The following is a 20,422-nucleotide window of genomic DNA, read 5'->3' as shown; positions in this document are numbered from 1 at the left end:
AAGTAGTTCAGTTCTAGCTCCTGGAGTGAGTTAGCTTAAAGAACAGGATAAGAGAGTAGTCAAATTCTAGAAAGACTCTGCCACACAGGCTCATAGAGACAGGTAACTGCCATAAACCAAACAAAAAAGAAAAACAAAACCCAATGCCATTGAGTGGATTTCAACTCATAGTGACCCTATAGGACAGAGTAGAATTGCCCCACAGGGTTTCCAAGGCTGTAATCTTTATGGAAGCAGACTGTCACATCTCTCTCCCGTGGAGCAGCTGGTGGGTTTGAACCACAAACCTTTTAGTTAGCAGCCGAGCACTTAACCACTGCACCACCAGGGCTCCTCTTTACTGCCATACTATTCTGAAAAATTTAAAAAGTGAAAAACAGCCTAATGTCCATCAATAGGAGATTGAGTAAACTTTGTATGTTCACACTATTGTTACACTACATAGCCACTGCAATTGATAATATACCCGTTGCCACCAACTCAATTCCAACTCCTAGCAACCCTACAGGACACAGCAGAACTGCCCCATAGGGTTTCAAACTATTGACTTTTTGGTTAGCAGCCGAACTCTTAACTGCTGTACCACCCGGGCTCCAATTAATAATATAGAACTCAAAAACTGAAAAAAGCAATTTCCAGAATGATACTGACATGATGATACCGTTTATAAAGGTGAGAATTTTTAAAACACACAAAATGACTATACAGTGTTAGGCCATACAGATGTAGTACAAGCAGAAAAGCATGTTCGGGAAGGATGTATGCCAACCTCCCAGTGGTGGTTTCCTCTGGGGACAGAGGGAGGGGACTGGGACTGGGCACGGGAACAAAGGGGACCACAGCTTCCTCTGTAATGCTTTGTTTCTTGAAAAAGAAAAGTGACATGAAGAAAGACTCTTAAAATATATTTTTCCCATTAAGAAATCAACTGAAGGTGTAATTTGGGAATGAGGAAGGATGGTGGTTGAACGACGTGAGGAACATAATTAATATCACTGAACTGAGCACGTGGCGATTGTCTAAATGTCAGATACTTTCTTACATATATATTAACCTCAATAAAAGTAAACAGGCAGAAGGGACAAGAAAAATGAGGGAACCAGGTTCAAGAGGAGTGGAATCAGGATCTAGTACTAGCAGGCTTAAGAACGCATAGGGAACGGCCACAATAGATGGACCCTGATAGAACGGGAGAAAAATGTGGACCGGAATCTCAAATGCCTTTAATAAAAAAAAAAAAAAAAAACTTACAGGACTGGTTGAGACTGGAGGACTCCCCGAGTCTACTGGCCTGAGATACTGTTCAAACCTTGAATCAAAACTAACCAGAGGTCACCTCGTAGCTAAACAAAAAATTGGCTCAAAAAATAATGAGTATCACCTGTAAGTACTGTGCTCCTATATGAGACCAAACAATCAACAGTTACTTGAAAACAAAGATGAGAATGTAAGGAAGCAGGGAAACTGGATGAATGGAAACAACAACCAGAACAGACATAACGAGAATGTTTACGCATTGTGAAGAATGTAACCAATGTCACCAAACAACCTGTGTAGAAATTGTTGAACAGAAACCTAAACTGCTGTATAAACCTTCACCAAAAACACAATAAAATATTATTGAAAATGCATACGGACCACTCCAACTCATCCTCCATGGTCTCTTGGGGGAGATGATGCCCCACCATCCACCATCATGCCCCTTTCTAAGTTCCCTCCCAGGCCTCTCCCTCTCAGGAGGCCGCTCCACGAACCCTGACAGCAGGCTGACTCACGTCTGACCTGTGGCCAGTGCTTGGGAAGGGCCTCACAGCAGGGCAGCAGACAGGCCTTCAAACTTGACATGAGGGCCGCCAGTTGTACATGTCTGATTTCACCATTTCCTACCTGGCAAACACGCTCAAGGTTCTCTCTTCTACTTCCAACTTACCTAACGGAAAGTGTGAAGTCTCCAGGGTTACTTTTACTGGGTCTTGCCAAAAAACTGCCATCAACTCCTCTTGTCAACAATAGGTTTTCTGCCTCCACGCCAGTGATATTTGGGTGAAACCATCTGAAAAGACAGAGAAAGAAGAATGAAAACCACAGGACTTTGTCAGCACTACCTTTGAGACCATCATAGCTAAAATGCCGTATGTTAAGTAGCTGATAAAATACAAATCAAGACATTCCTGCTCTTCTCCTTGGTGGACATCTCCTCTCACCTTCTCCTTAGTAGAGACCTGGGATTCTGCCAGCACAGCAGGAGGGGCTGGGGACATGGCTGGTGGCAGCTAGTGCTGGGGGTATTAAGCCAGTGCACTCGGTGGGGCCAGACCCAAAAAGGCAGTCCACATGGTCAGGAGACTGAGGACATGGAACAGGATTGAGCAAATAGGTAAATAATTCTCTAATTTATAAATAAACAAACATACTGAGGATAATGGGAGCCAGGTTCCTCACTGCTGGAGAGGGAGATACAAATATGGAAAGGAAGAATGCCAGAATAAACCTTGTGATATTGGGCTGAATTGGAGGTAACAGCGTGAACTCTAAATATACATGTGTAGACAGACATAAAAAATATATGTATGTGTATGTGTGTACATATACATATGTGTATACACACACACAAATATATTTCTTAGCTCTCTCTTCTGAAAGGAACTGGAAGGAATGACACCCCAGTAGCAATCAGCACACCTAGCACCCTTACTTTGGTTTCTAAATACCATTCTCCACTAGATGGAATCCGGGCTCCTTGGAGAAATGGTTGATTCCTGGGCTGGGAGAGTCAAAGAAGATGGGCTTGGAATACCTTATTGTACCAGAGCAAGAAAGAGTTTCAACAACAATGAGGATGTGTCAAAAGGATACAGGAGCCAGGTTTAAGGGTTTCCACTGGCCAAACTGGGGGCAATTTGAACCTCAGAATAAATGATTAACAGATTATAATCCATTGAATAAAACAGAAAACTAAGAGTCCATACACATATTAATTTTTTTAACTACTTAAAAAATACATAGGGAAAAGGAAAACACTCCTTGCAGTAGAATCACAAATAATGAAATGTAGAAGGAATACTAAAATGAGAAAATCACCATTTGGCAACCATCATAGTAACAGGCAAGTACCATCAATGGGCTCTAAAGCTAGTGGGTGAAAGTTTAAGGAGGGACAGGATATTTACAGAGACTCAAAGCACCTCCCCACAAAACTGAACCAAACCCACTGCTGTCAAGTTGAGTTTGACTCATAGTGACCCTACAGGACAGAGCAGAACTGCCTCATAGGGTTTTCAAGGCTGTAATCTTCATGGAAGCAGGCTGCCACATCTTTCTTCCGTGGAGTGACCTGGTGGGTTCAAACCACCGACCTTTTGTTTGGCACCAAAGTGCTGTAATCACTGCGCCACAAGGGCTCCTTTCTTCCCACTAAATGCTTATTATTTGTTAAGAGGGAAAAAAATACTAATGAACTTTACATCTAAGAAAGTTGACAGATACCATCTTAACCAACTAAGGAAAGTTAAAATCACCATCTCGTGCTCCTTATGTGATGCACTGAGAAGTGTGTCACTTGTGTGAGTCATGCCAAAAATGCATTACTTAACCCTACTGATGAGGAACATCAAACTCACACTGAGTGGCATTCTACAACGTAACTGGCCTGTACTCTCAAAATTCAAAGCCATGAAACAGGGAGGAGAAGACAGGGAGCTGAAGAGCTGTCTGGTTTAAAGGCCAGTAAGAATATACCATGTTTTGCTGCGTATAGTCTCAATAACAAAAAAAATAAATTGTAATAAATACATCATAACATGGTTTCAAAGGTAACCTGAAAGAAAAAAAAAGGTTGGAAGCTGCACTGTATTCCGGCCAGGAGTTGCTGATCAGACACACCTGGCGCACATCTGGGCTCTACCACTCCCTAGCTGTGAGCTGGGAGACTTGGTTCTTCTCTCTCAGCCTCACAGTCCTTAGCTGCAAGATGGAGCCGATAGTTCTTACCTCACAGGTTCATTTTCAGAATAAACTGAGATAGTAAAAGAAAAGGGCTTACTAGTGACTCTAAAGCACAGATGAGAACTTTGAGGGGCAGAGAGTATAAATAAAGGGCAGTGAAAGCAGAGGGGCAGAGCTGGTGAGAACAACCACACGATGTGGAGACCGTACCCACTGTTGATGAACTGTGCGTGTAAAAATTGCTCAACAAGTATATGTTTCGTTGTATATATTTTCACCAAAAATAATACAAAAAACGAAAAGGGCTTACTAAATTCATTCATTCAACAAATATTTATTGAGCACCTTGCATAGACAAGGCATCAAGGTACTGGGGACATGGCAATTAGTAAAACAAAGTCCCTCCCTTGTGAGGCTCTCTTTATAATGGAAGCAGACAGAAAATAAAGACATAACAAGTGAATAAAGAGATCAACTGTCAGATGGTGATAAATGCTACAAGTGGTCTGAAGTAGGGTCAGGGGACTAGAAAGTTGGTAGGGAGTGAGGTGGACACCATTTCTACAGGGTGACTGAGGAGGGCTTCAGTGAGAAGAGAACATTTGATCAGAGACCTGGAAGAGGTGAGGCAGCAACAAGCTGATACAGGAGAACAACAGGATCAAGGGCACAGGGCTGGCACCACATTTAGCATGCTCAAGCATGTAGGAGGCCCGTGTGGCTGCAGCCGAGTGGGCAAGGGAAGAGAGGGACAGGAGATAAGGCCAGAGAGGTAGTGAAAGGCCAGGTCGTGTGGGGCCTCAGAGGATACCGTAAGAACTTTAACCTTTTTTTTTTTTATGAAACAGGAAAGGACTGGAGGGTTTTAAGCAGGGGAGCAGCACGATCTGACGTATATTTTTAAGTGATCCTTCAGGCTACTGCATGAGAGCAAGGATAGAAGTACAGAGATCAGTGAAAATGCTACTGTGATAATCTAAGGCAAGAGACCATGGTGCCACGGGCCAAGGGGGTAGCAGCAGAAGTAGTGACAAGTAGTCTTCCTAGGAATAGTTTAAAGTTGCTGTTGTGTGCTCTTGAGTCAATTCCAACTCATAGTAACCCCATGTGACACAGAGGAACTGCCCCATAAGGTTTCCTAGGCTGTAATCTTTATGGAAGCAGATTGCCAGGTCTTTTCTCCCATGGAGCCACTGGTAGGTTTGAACCATCGATATTTCAGTTAGCAGCTGAGCACTTTAACCACTGCGCCACCAGGGCTCCAATCTTAAAGACAGCCAACAGGATTTGCTAATGGATTATATATGGGATGGGGGAGAGAGATAAGAGAAACAATGACTCCAAGATTTTGGGCCTGAGCAACTAGAAGGCTGGAGGTACCATGTACAGAGATGCAGAAAGAATAGGAGAGGGGAAAAATCAAACAGTAGATTTGGTACATGTGAAATGTGAAATGCCTACTTGTCACCCCAGTGTTTGGTACACATAAGCACACATGTTAGATATTATAGACAATCTAACAATAAATGTAAGATTGCTGTGACCGAAAGTAATCAGAAAAGGCAAGAATCCAGATGTAGCATGATTATCAACCAAACCAAAAAACCAAACCCATTGCCATCGAGTCAATTCTGACTCATAGCAACCCTATCGGACAGAGTAGAACCGCCTCATGAGGTTTCCAAGGAGCGCCTGGCGGATTCGAACTGCCAACCTTTTGGTTAGCAGCAGTAGCACTTAACCACTACGCCACCAGGGTTCCTGATTATCAATACTCCTTTATATTAACTAAAATTTATTTTTATTTTTTCCTATAGCATCTTATTAGCTTTTATGGTGATCCTAAACATCACTCTGATTAATTGCCCGAGAGAAAAGTCACATGGCTCTGATCAAAAGGATAAAACACTGGTTTGCCCTCTACTCCCACTAGGAGCTTTTCAGAAGATCAAGATGGACTTCTGCCCAGGGAAACCTCAACCTCCATTTATTTGATACCTATCATTCCAGCAACCAATACTTTTGCATTCAGTATGGGTACTTAAACTAGCCAATTAAAAAAATAAACAAACAAACCTTGTCTGCAGCTTCTTTGATCTGAGGTTCCCATCTGCATCCCAAGAGTGCTAGGGAATCAGAAAGTAGTAACAGAGGGCTTCTAGCTATTTATAACTTTTCAAAAAGTATAATGGAAATCTCACATTAACCCTCAGTTTGTCTACCTACAGAAGCTAATTAAAATGTCCAATCTCTTTTGCTTTTGGCTGCAAAGAAATTATGTCAACTTGGCGTGGTAACATGATTAGCTCACGGTAGTCTGAAGTACTGAGTGGGATCTATGCCCTTAGCCAAAAAAATAAAGCGAGAGAGAGAGAAAACCAATTATAATATAACAAATGTAAGCTTGGAGACCAAATCTTTAAGAATATTGGGTTTGTGGCTTTAAAAAAAAAAAGCCGAGGGGTGAAATGGCTGGGGATCACTGGCCTGTGGTAGCAAAGCCTTGTGGATTGGGGCATGGACCCTAGAACCAGTTCGCCCTGTTTCAATCCCAGCTGTGTGACCCTGGCTAGTTATTTAACCTCCGTTAACTCGTTTCTAAAATGGGGACAATAATAGTACCTATCTCGTAAGATTGTTGAGAGGGAAAAGTCAGTCAATATTTACAAAGTGTCTAGAATAGTACCTGCAGATAGCCAAGGTCAGTGGTGCCTGCCTAACTCCACAGCTCCCTACATATCTTCCAAAAACAATACAGAATAAGAAGAACAAGTAAAACTACACAAACACCACACCCTCAACATAACTAGAAGACAGACAATGCCCAGACTTACAAATTACCTACAAGCAAAAAAAAAAAAAAAGACAACACGCCAAATCCCGATGAGAGATCTCTCCCTCTCCTGCTGTGAGCCTTTATGCCAACAAAGGCATTCGGAGAAAAACTTCACAGATGAGAGAAGAGAGGAGCTAGTGGCAGACCTAAAATTGCTCTAAATCCACCTCCAGAAAGTCTACCCTAAGCGTGAAAATACTGACGAAGTGTCATGGCAGATCAGAGCCCTGTTTACAAGGAAGGGGTTTAAAGTGTGCATGATTCAAGGTGGCCATGTGGACAAGCAGATCTCTCCCACTGCATCCCCAGCCCTGAGGGAGGGGCTCACACACAGCAGTTCCTTGATAAGTATTTGTGGACAGAAGGGAAGGAAGGAAGAGCCTTGGGGTGAGCCCCATCCCACATCCACACAGTTATCAATGGGAGGCTGTCAAAGATGGTCCCAACTTCCTTTTGGGCACATGGACAGGAAGGGGCACAGACACCAGCTGGCAAAGGCTCTCTTCAAATTGGCCCCACCAGCTCTTATTGTTTCTAAAAGCTGGTCAATTCTTACCCGTGATGTGAGGTGTTGAGGAGATTATCCTCTATCTGAATGCTATGATAGTAATTTTAGTAAGAATTTGGAAATTGAGTGTCAAGGGCACTGTACATAAGCCAAAGCCTCCCAGTGCATGTGCAAACACCAAATTTTGGTATTTACCTAAGTTCATGTCAGAGGGGAGAAGAAGTTTGCGCCTACTTCTTTTCAACACTGGTACCCTTTCAGCACTTCACCCAGTTGTGTTCTGTGGCCCATACCTGTATACTTGCAGATGCTGGTAACTATAGTGTAACAAACACAGATGAAAAGCAGCTGCTCGGGGCTGGGCTACCCAAACAGTCGCTTCTACAGGAAAACCAGGTGGAGTAGACCACACTGTTGTAGCCCATTTAACAGCCTCATTTAAAGCAATAAAACTTTATATTTATCCTCATATAACTAAAGTTACTATTACTGGTAAAAATTATATTTAAATAAAACTTTACAGATTACAAAATAAAAAGGATGGTTTTCTATGTTTATATTACTGCAAACACTTTTTTCAGCAATTATGAACTACCTCTAATAGGAAGAAAAAAATAATAGATTGGCTTATGAGACTTTATGGCTGGTTAAAATCACAGCTACACAAGTAGGCCCACGGGACTATGTGGGCCGCTCCTGTCCAGAGGCGAGATGAGAAGGTAGAGGGAGACAAGAGCTGGTGGAATACACACAGGAAACACCGGGTGGAGAGAAGGAGTATGCTGTCACATTATAGGGACAGCAAGAAGGGTCACCCAACAACGTGTGTACAAGATTTTGTATGAGAAACTGACTTAACTGTAAACTTTCACTTAAAGCACAATAAAAAATAAATTGTAGCTACTTTTGCTGAGTGTTTGCCATGTGCCAGTATGCAAAGTAAACTTAAGAATTCAAGCTTGTTTTTAACCATTTCATTCTGCCATTTATTTCTTTAAAAAATGTCTAAAGTGAGACTCTGATTCCCAATGGTTTCCTACTGTAACCATAGTCCTCATCTTGGCATCTGTTAAAGAAGTAACACTTAACAGTGTCCTGCTGACTCTGGCAGCAGGGAAGCCATTATACAAGTGGCTTCCACTGCTGCAGGTGAGTCTGGGTAAATACCACCTACACCATCAGGTAGATGAGCAACAAGAGATAAGTAAGGCAGGTGGTCCTCCTTACCTTTTTTATTAACTACATTGTAAGACTGCATTTATGACTTGTAATTATACCTGTCGTATTGCTGAGAGTGAACAGATGAGAGTGATGTTTACAGGGGAAACCTAGTAACCCGCATGTAGCACAGAGCTCGGACAGAGTAAGGGCTTAATAAACATCACTTATCACTGTTCTTATCATCATCATTATTATTGTCATAAAAGATATGCACGACAGATGCTGCTCCTGCATAATTACGTTAGTTTCTTGTATGCCGTTTTGACACACATAATCTACGTGACATTGCCTTTTCAGAAACTTCTACATGGCTCGGGGCTGACTGTCTATTATTTCAAATGATAATTAGAAAGTGCCACGTCTATTCCACAACCCATCTGTTTGAACTTTAATATTGTCTAAACTCTCCATTAGCTATTTTACCAAAAGCATTTGTAACTATGTACCAAAACAATTTTTCCCCAGTTATATTTTTTTAACATTTGTTTTCAATCACTGGTGACTTGGTGATCTGCAGCGTATTTACTAATAAGCAGCTGGCAGAGTTGATTCAGCTCCTGAGATCATAGTGGGGGGGGGGGTAAAGGAGAACGGTGGGATGCATGGGAATCTGTATTTATAGGGTTGGCCTCAAGGATTATAAGCACTTGTAATACTGGGTACTGAGGTAAAAAAAAAAAAGAAGAAGAAAGCACAAATCTCTAGCCCCTCACCTGCCAACTAGCATGAATTCAATACAGTAGGGGTTAGTTCAAGTAATAAAAAAAAAAAAAACCTGTAATGTCACATCTTTATTACCTGAAAGTAGTGGCAAAGGCTAATTAGTATAGCTGCATTTGAGTTTATCAGGAAGGTAATTAATACAGGATGAGAAGTATACAGTAGGCACTTGATAAACGGGTGTTGACTGAATGCACTGGGGGGACCATTGTGTCAATTCCAACTCATAGCCACCCTATAGGACAGAAGAGAACTGCCCCATAGGGTTTCCAAGGTGCGGCTGGCGGATTTGAACTGCCGACTTTTGGTTAGCAGCCAAGGTCTTAACCACTGTGCCACGACGGCTCCACATTTGAGGAAAGTGAAGAAAAACCAGGTGGGATAAAATATCCTGGGGGTGGTACTCACATGGGGCGGAGGGAAAGGCAGGTATGAGCACCTCCTCTAGCTCATTCTAAAACCTGCTAGAGCTGCCAGCCCCTGACTATCCCCTCTAACCTATCATCTGCTGGCATTATCTATTATTTATTAACGGCTCAAGTAATAAAAGGACCCCAATTGGTACCAGCCGTCTTACAGAACGAGTCAAATGAACACAAATAACACACACTCACACACAATCTTTGTTGTGCTGGAATCCATTCTGACCCATAGCAGTCCTAAAGGACAGAGTAGAACTGCCCCATAGGGCTTCCAGGGCTGTAACCTTTATGGAAGCAGACCGCCACATCTTTCTCGGAATGGCTGCTATGTTCGAACCGCCGACCTTTCGGTTAGCAGCCGAGTGCTTAACCACTGCGCCACCAGGCTCCTTCACACATAATACCAGACTCAAATCAATGCCTCCTGAACAGGCTTCAGTCTCTACTACATGTGAGCCCTGTGCTGAGTGGGCTTGAGGAGATGGAAGACATGATCCCTGCCTGTAGGGAGTTTACAAACCCCGACTAGAAATCTAAATCCCTCATTGGTGACTGCACACTCTGCAAAGGCTTAGCTCTCCGAGGCTAGGAACTTATTTATGTCAAGTGAGTTTCAAAAAAAAAAAAAAAATGCTGATGAACCAAAAAGAAAATACAATGATGCTGAACATTTTGCTGTATCTCTCCATCCCCTTCCCCCAATGATGTGGGGAAACTGCCAAGCAGGCGGGCAATTTCAGGAACTTATTCTCAAGGCTGCTACTCTAAAAAGAAAGTTTAACTAGGAATCCAAAGCCTAATTTCAGTTTCTTGCCTAAACAAAGTGAAACTGGGTATATCTTTCTTAACCACTCCTTCAGAAAAATCATTATCTTTGTCCTTGGGGAGAAAGTTTACAGTTCGGTACTTTCTGCAGCCTACAAGAATATCCCTCTGGATGCTGGTGAGGAGTGAGCTTCTCGGATCAGTTGGACACTTGAGATTATGTTGGCATCTCCTGCCTGGAGGGGAGATGAGAGGGTGGAGGGGGTTAGAAGCTGGTGAAATTGACACAAAAAGAGAGAGTGGAGGGAGGGACCAGGCTGTCTCATTAGGGGGAGAGTAATTGGGAGTATGTAGTAAGGTTTTTGTGTGAGAGACTGACTTGATTTGTAAACTTGCACTTAAAGCACAATAAAAATTAAAAAAAAAAAATCCCTCTCTTCTAATTACATTTTAATATTCTGTAGGAAAAGTATGAGAACAGGCCGCCAATAGGGACAAGCCTTCTAAATAACAGAAGGCTAGGAAAAAAAGTTGTCCCAGCAGCTTTTTAATGGCAGTGGATGGCTCTGTCCATAAATCACTATCCTGTCATGGAGTCTCACCGGTCAGCATCTCTGCTCTGATGACAAGGCAATCCAAGGAAACTGCTTCCAAAAAAATCCTTCCACAAATTGCTTCTACCCGAGTTCAGAGTCCCACTCATCGCTTGCTGCCTTCCCTGAGTCCACTCTTGCCTCCTTCCTTCACACAGTAGCCAGAGGTTTATTTTTAAATAGATCAGCTCATGCCGCTCCCTGAGCACATCCTTCTATGGGTTTGCTTTGCTCTGAAAATACAATCCAGGGTCCACACAACACTGAAGATCTTTAAAATCCCTGTGTGGTCTAGTCCCTACCCATTTCCCTGGTGCTTTTTTTTTTTTTAATTGTGCTTTAGGTGAAAGTTGACAGAGCAAATTAGTTTCTCATTCAACAACTTACACACGAATTGTTTTGTGACATTGGTTGCAATCCCTGAGATGTGTTAACAATCTCCCCTTCTCTACCCCAGGTTCCCTGTGTCCATTCATCCTGTTTTCCTGTCCCTTCCTGCCTTCTCCTCCTTGCTTTTGGGCAGATGTTCCCCATTTGGTCTTATTCACATGACAACTAAGAAGCACGTTCCTCGAGTGTGTTACTGTTTGTTTTATAGACCTGTGTAATCTTTGGCTGTGGACCCCTGGTGGCACAGTGGTTAAGAGCTTGGCTGGTAACCAAAAGATTGGCAGTTTGAATACACCAGCCGCTTCTTGGAAACCCTATGGAACAGTTCTACTCTGCCCTATGTGGTCACTATGAGTTGGAATCGACTCAATGCCAACAGGTTAACCTTTGGCTGAAGGGTGAACTTTGGGAGTGACTTCAGTTCTGAGTTACAAGGGTGTCCGGGGGCCATAACCTCAGGGTTCCTCCAGTCTCTGTCAGACAAGTTAAGTCTGATCTTTTTTTTTTTTTTGTGAACTTGAATTTCATTCTACATTTTTCTCCCACTCTGTCCAGGACCCTCTATCGTGATCCCTGTCAGAGCAGTCGGTGGTGGTAGCTGAGCACTATCTACTTGTCCTGGGCTCAGGCTGGTGGACACGATGGCACTTGTGGTCCATTAGTCCTTTGGACTAACATTTCCCTCGTGTCTTTGGTTTTCTTCATTCTTTGCTCCGGACGGGATAGGATCAATAGACGTATCTTAGATGGCCACCTACAAGCTTATAAGAACCAAGACACTACACACCAAAGTCGGATGCAGAACATTTTCTTTATGAACTATGTTATGACAATTGACCTAGATGTCCCCCGACACTATGGTCCCTAGCCCTCAGCCCAGCAACTCAGTCCCTCAGGGTGTCTAGATGTGTCTATGAAGTTTCTATGACTGTCTTGGTCACAATGTGTTGACTTCCCCTATAATGTGTACTATATTTCCCTTCACCAAAGTTACCACTTATCTCCTATCTAGTTAGCGATTTCCCCTCCCCACCCTTCCCCTCCCTCATAACCATCAAAGATTATTTCTTTCTGTATGTAAAACCTTTTCTTGAGTTTTTATAATAGTGGTCTCATATAGTACTTGTCATTTTGTGATTGACTTATTTCACTCAGCATAATGCCCTCCAGATTCATCCATCCTGTGAGATGTTTCATGGATTCATCATTGTTCTTTATCATTGTATAGTATTCCATTATGTGTTCGTACCATAATTTGTTCATCCACTCATCTGTTGATGGGCGCTCAGGTTGTTTCCATATTTTTGCTGTTGTGAACAATGCTGCAACGAACATGGGTGTGCAGATGTCTATTCACGTGACAGCTCTTATTTCTCTAGGATATATTCCTAGGAGTGAGACTGCTGTATCATATATTTCTATTTCTAGCTTTTTAGCGCCAAATCTTTTTCCACAGTGGTTGTACCATTTTACATTCCCTAAGAGTTTCAATCTCCCCGCAACCTCTCGAACATTTGTTGATTAGTGCCAGTATTGTCACCATGACATGGTATCACATTGTAGTTCTGATTTGCATTTGCACTGCTAATAGGGAAACCCTGCTGGCATAGTGGTTAAGAGCTATGGCTGCTAAACCAAAAAGTTGGCAGTTCAAATCCACCAGGCACTCCTTGGAAACTCCATGGGGCAGTTCTACTCTGTCCTATAGGGTCGCTATGAGTCGGAATTGACCCAATGGCAATGGGTTTGGTTTGGTTTTCAACGGCTAATGGGAGCCCTGGTGGCGCAGTGATTAAGCATTCAGCTGCTAACTATAAAATGCTGGCAGTCTGAATCCACCGCCACTCCCTGGAAACCCTATGGGGCAGTTCTGCTCTGCCCTATAGGGTTACCATGAGTCGGAGCTGACTTGATGGCAGTGGGTATATATGTGTGTGTGTGTGTACATAGAGAGAGTGAATCTACGAACAACAGTGAGCAATGGTGGTTCAGTGGTAGAATTCTCATATTCCATGCAGAAGACCCTGGTTCAATTCCCATCCAAAGAATCCCAAGCGTAGCCACCACTTACCTATCGATGGAGGCTTAAGTGTTGCTGTGATAGTGAACAGGTTTCACTGGAGTGTCCAGACGAAGAAAGACTAGGAAGAGAAGCCTGGTGATTTACTTCTGAAAAGCAGCTCTAGTGAGGCAGTGGTTAAGCACTCTGCTGCTAATCAAACGGTCAGCAGTTGAAGCCTACCAGCCGCTCCGTGGGAGGAAGATAGGACAGTCTGCTTCCATAAATATTACAGCCTTGAAAACCCTATGGGGCAGTTCTACAAGACTGTCCTACAAGATGGCTATGAGTCAGTGTTGTCTCAGCAGCAGTAGGTTTGGTTTGGGTTGGTTCCTTCTGAAAAATCAGCCCATGAAAACCCTAGGATCACAACAGCCCTATACTATTGTGCATGAGGTCACCATAAGTTGGGAGCCAACTCAATGGCAGCTAACAACTATATACACACCCACAAAGACAGAGATAAAGAGAGCGTGCAAGAAAAGATTTCTACGTAGATAAATTTCAATTCAGTACTGCCTCTATCAAATCCATTCGATGCTGGCATACAAGTCTATCTCCTCTAAACTGAATGCTCTTTGCAAACATGGATAGTGTCTTTCATATCTCAGTGTTGCCAAGGACCCTAGCATATAAAAAGAATACATTTGCTAAATCCACACAACCCTCCAAAATGCATAGTAATGAACTGGGCTGTATTTTAAGGAGTTTGAATCCATTTCAGGTATCTCAAACTCACGGTTGCTGTCCACAACTCCCACAGAGTCAACCAAGCATCAGTATTTGCTTCTCCTTTCCTTAAAAACATCAGTAACGGATGGCAACTGCTGTCTGTGTTTCCAAAGGGAAGGCAGAAATCAGCACAGTGTCCCCTATTGTTCTGTAGCTGCCTCACAAAGTACAGCCGGGCCTGAGAGTAACAATTACAAACACGTCCAGCTCTGCTTTTGCAGGCTCTTGTGCGACTCTGTAGCAGTCTCCACGTGAACCGTGTGCAAAAAGGGTAAGTAATCTTAGCAGTGGCCCCTGCACTGGAGCAGCTCTGGCCAAAAACCTGACCTTAAATCCAGACATAACATTAATAAAGACATCTCAGTTTCAAATGGAAAGTCACGGAACTGTGTTTTTGTTTTTTGTTTTTTTTTCAGTAAGGCAAGTTTATTTACTCCCACAGGAGATAAACAAACATGGCCACCTGGGAGAGCCTGGGACAAAATGTACTTGACCTGCAAGAGATAAACCGAAAGCTGAGAGTCTGAGAATAAGCTGAACGTTTGGCTCCTCTCAGCTCAATGCACGGTACATACCTGTCAGAGGGACAAACGCCAACGTGAAGGATGCACCGCATGCAGAAGGAAGGCTTGGAGAATGGGAGCAGTTTTGTTGGCTGAACAGGCAGAGTGGGGCAGATGAGCATTCTCGGGGTCTAAATTCAGCACTGTACTATACCAAAACAAAGCCCCTGAAATTGCCTGGGGGAAAGTCACTTAAATGTTCAGTGCCTCAGTTTCCCTACCTACAATGTGACAGGAATCAGTACACTGAATATACTGACATTTTATTTAATGAATGCATACGAAATCTAAAACCTAAGGAGCCCTGGTGGCACAATGGTTAAGCGCTCCACTGCTAACCAAAAGGCTAGCAGTGCGAACCCACCAGCTGCTCCATGGAGAAAAAATCTGGCAATCTGTTCCCACAAAGATTTACAGCCTAGAAAACCCTATGGGGCCATTCTACTCTGTCCTATAGGGTCACAATGAGTTGGAATCAACAGGAGGCACAAAACAACAAGGGATACTCACACCGTCACCTATTGCCACATAACGAAACCAAACCTGTTGCGCTTGAGTCAATTCCAACTCATAGCAACCCTAAAGGACAGAGCAGAACAGCCCCATAGGGTTTCCAAGGAGCACCTGGTAGATTTGAACTGCTTGACCTTTTGCCACTGGGGTTTTCCCTGTCGCCACATGGTCACATAAAAAAAAATAAAATCTAAACCCTAAATACGCTAGTCAAAAAGAATTATTGTGATAATTAAGCAAAACAAAATTCAGAATACTGAATTCCAGTCTCTGTTCATATTATCGCCTCCTCAGAGAGACCTTTCCTAAATGCCCTATCAAAAGTAACAACATTCTCCCTGTCAGTCACATTCTCCTGTTTTATGGTCCTCCCAGGCCTTATTACCACTTACCACCTGGAGTTATTTTGTTCATCCATGTGTGTGTCTACTCTCTCAGCCAGGAGAAGAGCTTCTGCCTATCTTACAGTTTTTGGTTAACAGCCGAGATCTTAACCACCACTTAAAGAAGACATACAGATGCCAAATAAGCACATGAAAAAATGATGTTCGACATTATTAGTCATTAGGGAAACACAAAGTAAACCACAGTGAGATCTCTACTAAACCCAATGCTGTCGACTAGACTGACTAAAAAAAAAAAAGACTGACCATACCAAGTGCGGAAACCCTGGTGGCATGTGGTTAAGTGCTACAGCTGCTAACCAGAAAGGTCAGCGGTTCGAATGCACCAGCCGTTCCTCGGAAACTCTATGGGGCCGTTCTACTCTGTCCTATGGGGTCGCTATGAGTCAGAATCAACTCGACGGCAACGGATAACAGGTAATACTACGTGTTGGTAAGGATGTGGATGAAACAGAAACTTTCATATACTGCTGGTAAGAACGTAAATGGTATAATCGCTCTGGAAAACAGATTGGTAATTTCTGAAAAAATTAAATATGCACCCACTATCTGATCCAGCCATTCCATTCCTACTTCCCCAAGAGAAACGAAAGCATATGTCCCTACAAAGACTTGTATACCAATGTCCAGAGGTTGTCTGTGATAGCCATAAGCTGGCAACAACCCAATGCCCATCAACAGATGAATGGATAAACAAACTGTGGTACATCCATACAATGGAATATTGCTGAACGATAAAAAGGAATGACCTACTGACACACACTACAGCATGGATGAATCTCAAGATAATTATGCCGAGCGTAAGAAACCAGACCAAAAAGAAAAAGAATATTAAATCTACTTACATAAAATTCAAAAAAAACTGAAACTTACATACAGTGACACAAAGCAAAACAGTGGCTGCCTGAAGAACAAGGGAGGGATTATTTAGGGCCACCAGGAAATATCAGGAGGGGTGATGGATATTTTCCATTATATTGATTATGGTGCTGGTTTCACAAGTGTATACATGTCAAAACTTACCAAACTGTATATTTTAAATATGTGCAATTTCCTGCATGTCAAGTATACTTGAATAAAACTGCTCAAATAAGAGACTTACAATCCAGAAAACAGTAATAAATGATTCCCAGTTATGTGTATTGTGTTCATAAACGAATTTTTAGGTGGCTCACATTTCCTTTCTATATCCACCTAAAAACCAAAAACCAAGCCCACTGCCGTCAAGTCGATTCTGACTCATAGCGACCCTATAGGACAGAGTAGAACTGCCCGATAGAGTTTCCAAGGAGCACCTGGCGGATTTGAACTGCCGACCTCTTGGTTAGCAGCTATAGCACTTAACCACTATGCCACCAGGGTTTCCTCTGTATCCACAGTAGGTGGATAATAAATATCAGGACTGGAGGGGAGAAGAAATTACTCTATTTCAAAGTGTCATCTTTACCTCTTGCTGATTTAGCTATGCCCATACTTCTATGCTTCTAAACTAACAAGTTGGACAATGTAGGGTCTATTACTACCCGGCCCCTTTCTCCATCTAGGGATAGATAGAGAAAGACCCCCAGTCTTTTTGTCTTCTAAAGAAGCAGATCCTTCCTTGTCTGGAAGAGCAGACACAAAGAACAAAAGACTCAATGACTATTTGACAGATTAAAAGAATAGACTACTGTTTTATTTAAAAGATCCCTAAAGAATTAGACCATTTGAGGCTATACACTGTTCTGATGAAATAGTTATATATGACCCAGATCTGTAAACTCTTGCCCACAGACCTGCCCACTTCCTAGGAGAGTTCCATCTTCTCTTTTCTCCAACTTTCTTTCCAGGTCCATGAATGTGTGACGTTCAGGTGTGTTTCAAATAGCTATCTCTAATATTTTGAGAAGTCTCTCATTCAAATAACCCCAGCAACTTGAAACTGTTTTTCAAACATCTAAGACAGTGACCATAACTAGACAACCAAGGAGAAGAATAAACAATGGATTTTATGTGTCAGTGGTATATAGAGTGCCAGTACAAACTACCAGGACTGCTACCTGAAGACAATAGGTCACACTACTGTTTAACAACAGAATTAAGGCTGAATAATGATTTTTTTTTTTTTTTTAATGATTAGCGATAGCTATAATAATAGCAGCCCCGTGATTAACAGTAGGGATTATGGCTCCACCAAATTATTAGTTGTGTGACCTTAGCCAAGTTGCCTAACATCTGAAACTCAGGATAACAGTACCTACCTCACAGGGTTGTTGTGAGGATTAAACGTATTAGGCTTAGAGCAAGAGCTAAATAAATGTTAGCTAGTAATAGTGTTATCACCCTCAACTTTCAATGGATCTCACTAATCCTTCTGGCCCTGGATTGTGACAGGCTTAGGTTCAAATCCTGCCACTTACCTATGAGCCTCGGTCTCCACCTCCGTAAAATGGGGATGATTAAAGTTACCTGACTTTTCAGGTTATGATAAAGGATTAAATAACTTGATATAGCTCCCTTCCCTTGCAATCTCCCAAAGAGAAGATCGCAGAGGAAGGAAATACTTCTAATAGCTGCAGATACAGTCAGTTTTTCCATTTCTGGCACGTGAGAAGTGGGGGAAATGGTGATGCAAAGGGATACGTAGGGATAGGGGTTCTGGGTGAAGTCCCAAGAAGAGCGCGAGAGGCAGGTTGACCCAGAGCGGCTCGACCCTCAGGGGCCCGATCCTGCGCAACTCCCTTCATTCCCCTCCCGCGTCCCGGGCCGAGGAGCCTCCCCAAGTGAGCGGGGTTATTTCGGAATCACCATGAGGCAATTCTCATGAGGCAATGGGTCAGGAATGCGGCGCCGAGCCGGGCCGCTGGCGTCCGCGACTCCCCCGGCGGTTCTACCTGCCCTCGTCCAGACCGACATCCCCGGGCTGCGCGAGCCGGAACTCCGGGAGGCAGGAAATGAATGGGGACCCGAGGGGTGGGGGCGCGGAAGGACCAGGCCCCCGGTCCCGGGAGATCGAGGGGGTTAAGAGGTAACCTGCCCGCCCACCCGGGGGGGGGCCCGACGGCGGCGCCCCCTCCCGGGTGGGGCAGGGCGACCGAGGCGGGGGCCCGGCGGAGGCCAGAGCCGGGGCCCCCGGGGCTCCTCACCTCCGCGATGTCATGTTCCTCCCGCCCTCCGGCTCCGCGACGGACCCGCTCCTTGCTCAGGCTCCGCTGGGCCGGGTCACATCAGGCTGGCCCGAGGGAGGCCCCGCTCGGGACCGGACGGGGGGCAGAGCCAGCCGGCCTCGCGCAGACCCCCCTCCAGGCCTGGGGATCCCGGAGACTGTGCAGCCACCCCCCCTTCCAGCCCGGCTCGCTCCTCCTCCTCCCCCGCCCTTCCCTGCCGGCGCCACCGTGACGTCACCCCGCGCGACGCCCGCCGCCACTTCCTGCTTCCAGTCTGTGGGGGAATGAGAGGTGATCGTTAATGGCCGCTTGCTTGCTTCTGGTATACGCTGCTGCGTAGTTCCCAAAGCGCCCTCGCTCTCTCCTTTAAATCTGTGCTTGAGCTGCGCGTTTGCTGTTGTACACACTCCCTCGGACCTATCACATCCTCTCCTACTGTGTCAATTTCCATCCCTGCGCTCACTGCGAAATCGAAATTCATTCATTTTATTCCACAAATCGCTACTCCACTTACTGGCTTTGTAATCTAGAGAAAGTTTCTTAATTTTTCTGTCCTTCAGTTTCCTCATTGTAAAATACATTTTCTTCTTAGGGTTACTGTGAAGATTAAATATATAACGTGCTTAGACTGGGCCTGTCCTATAAAAAAAAAAAAATTTTTTTTTTTTTTTTTTTTTTTATATAGTCCAAAAAACTCGTTGCCGTCGAGTCCACTCCGACTCAGGGACCCTGTAGGAGAGAGTGGAACTGCCCCATAGGTTTCCAAGGAGTGGCTGTGGATTGGAACAGCCAACCTTCTGATTAGCAGCCAGGCTCTTAACAACTGCGCTACCAGGACTCCAGCCTACCTAATAAGTGCTTTACAATTATTACAGGAGCCCTGGTGGCACGGTGGTTAAAGCGTTCGGCTGCTAACCAGAAGGTTGGTAGATCGAACCAGTCAGCTGCTCCACGGGAGGAAAAGGTGGCAGTCTGTTTCTGTCAGATTTACAGCCTTGGAAACCCTACGGGGTAGTTCTACTCTGTCCTGTAGGGTGGCTATGAGTCGAGATAGGCTTGACGGCAGTGAATTTAGTTTTTTTAATTGCTGTGGTTATAATTGTTACCTGTTATTATCATTATGATTAAACATATATTGACTTAAGGCAATACAGCTAGTAAGTAGCAGAGCTAGGATTTCAGCCAACATCCACATAGCTCCAAAATCCTCATTTTTGTCCCATTGCTTCCCTTCTCACTCCTATGCAAAGAACTCTCATAGAAGGTGATAACTGCTTTGACATTGTTCTGCTCCTTGCAAAAATTGTCTTCAATATATGTTGATTTCATTTAGGTAGTAGCTGTTCAACAAGCAGTTGCCCAGCCCTGTTTCTCTCCATCATCCTAAATTCTGGCCACCTAAATTACATCTCACCTAGATCACTCGAACAGCATCCTAACTGATCTTAGACCTATAGGTTTACCCAGTTCCAATCCATTCTCCACGTAACAGTCAGAGTGATCTAAAATGCAAAACTACTCATTCCCTGCCTTGAATGCTTCAGTGGTTTCTCATTGCTTTTAGGATGAAATCCAAAAACATTTAACATGGTGTACAAGACTCCA

At 43.7% G+C, this 20,422-nt stretch overlaps 1 protein-coding gene across 2 annotated transcripts in view; it reads right to left on the bottom strand.

Moving 5' to 3' along the window:
* The window catches only part of PTPN11 (protein tyrosine phosphatase non-receptor type 11), a 69,518-nt gene extending 50,504 nt beyond the window's left edge, over positions 1-19,014 (bottom strand). For both annotated transcript variants that reach the window (XM_049865590.1, XM_049865592.1), the window contains exons 1-2: positions 18,797-19,014; positions 1,931-2,053 (exon numbers count right to left, since the gene is read on the bottom strand). In XM_049865590.1, coding sequence (XP_049721547.1) covers positions 1,931-2,053; positions 18,797-18,810 — 137 coding nt within the window. In that variant the 5' untranslated portion in view covers positions 18,811-19,014. The remainder of the gene's footprint in view (positions 1-1,930; positions 2,054-18,796) is intronic.
* Between the last annotated feature and the right edge of the window lie 1,408 nt (positions 19,015-20,422).

Source organism: Elephas maximus, chromosome 22, assembly GCF_024166365.1.
Source record: "Elephas maximus indicus isolate mEleMax1 chromosome 22, mEleMax1 primary haplotype, whole genome shotgun sequence".
NCBI lineage: Eukaryota > Metazoa > Chordata > Mammalia > Proboscidea > Elephantidae > Elephas > Elephas maximus.
The sequence above is the reverse complement of the archived record's forward strand: the minus strand, read 5'-3'. Positions and strand labels throughout refer to the sequence as shown.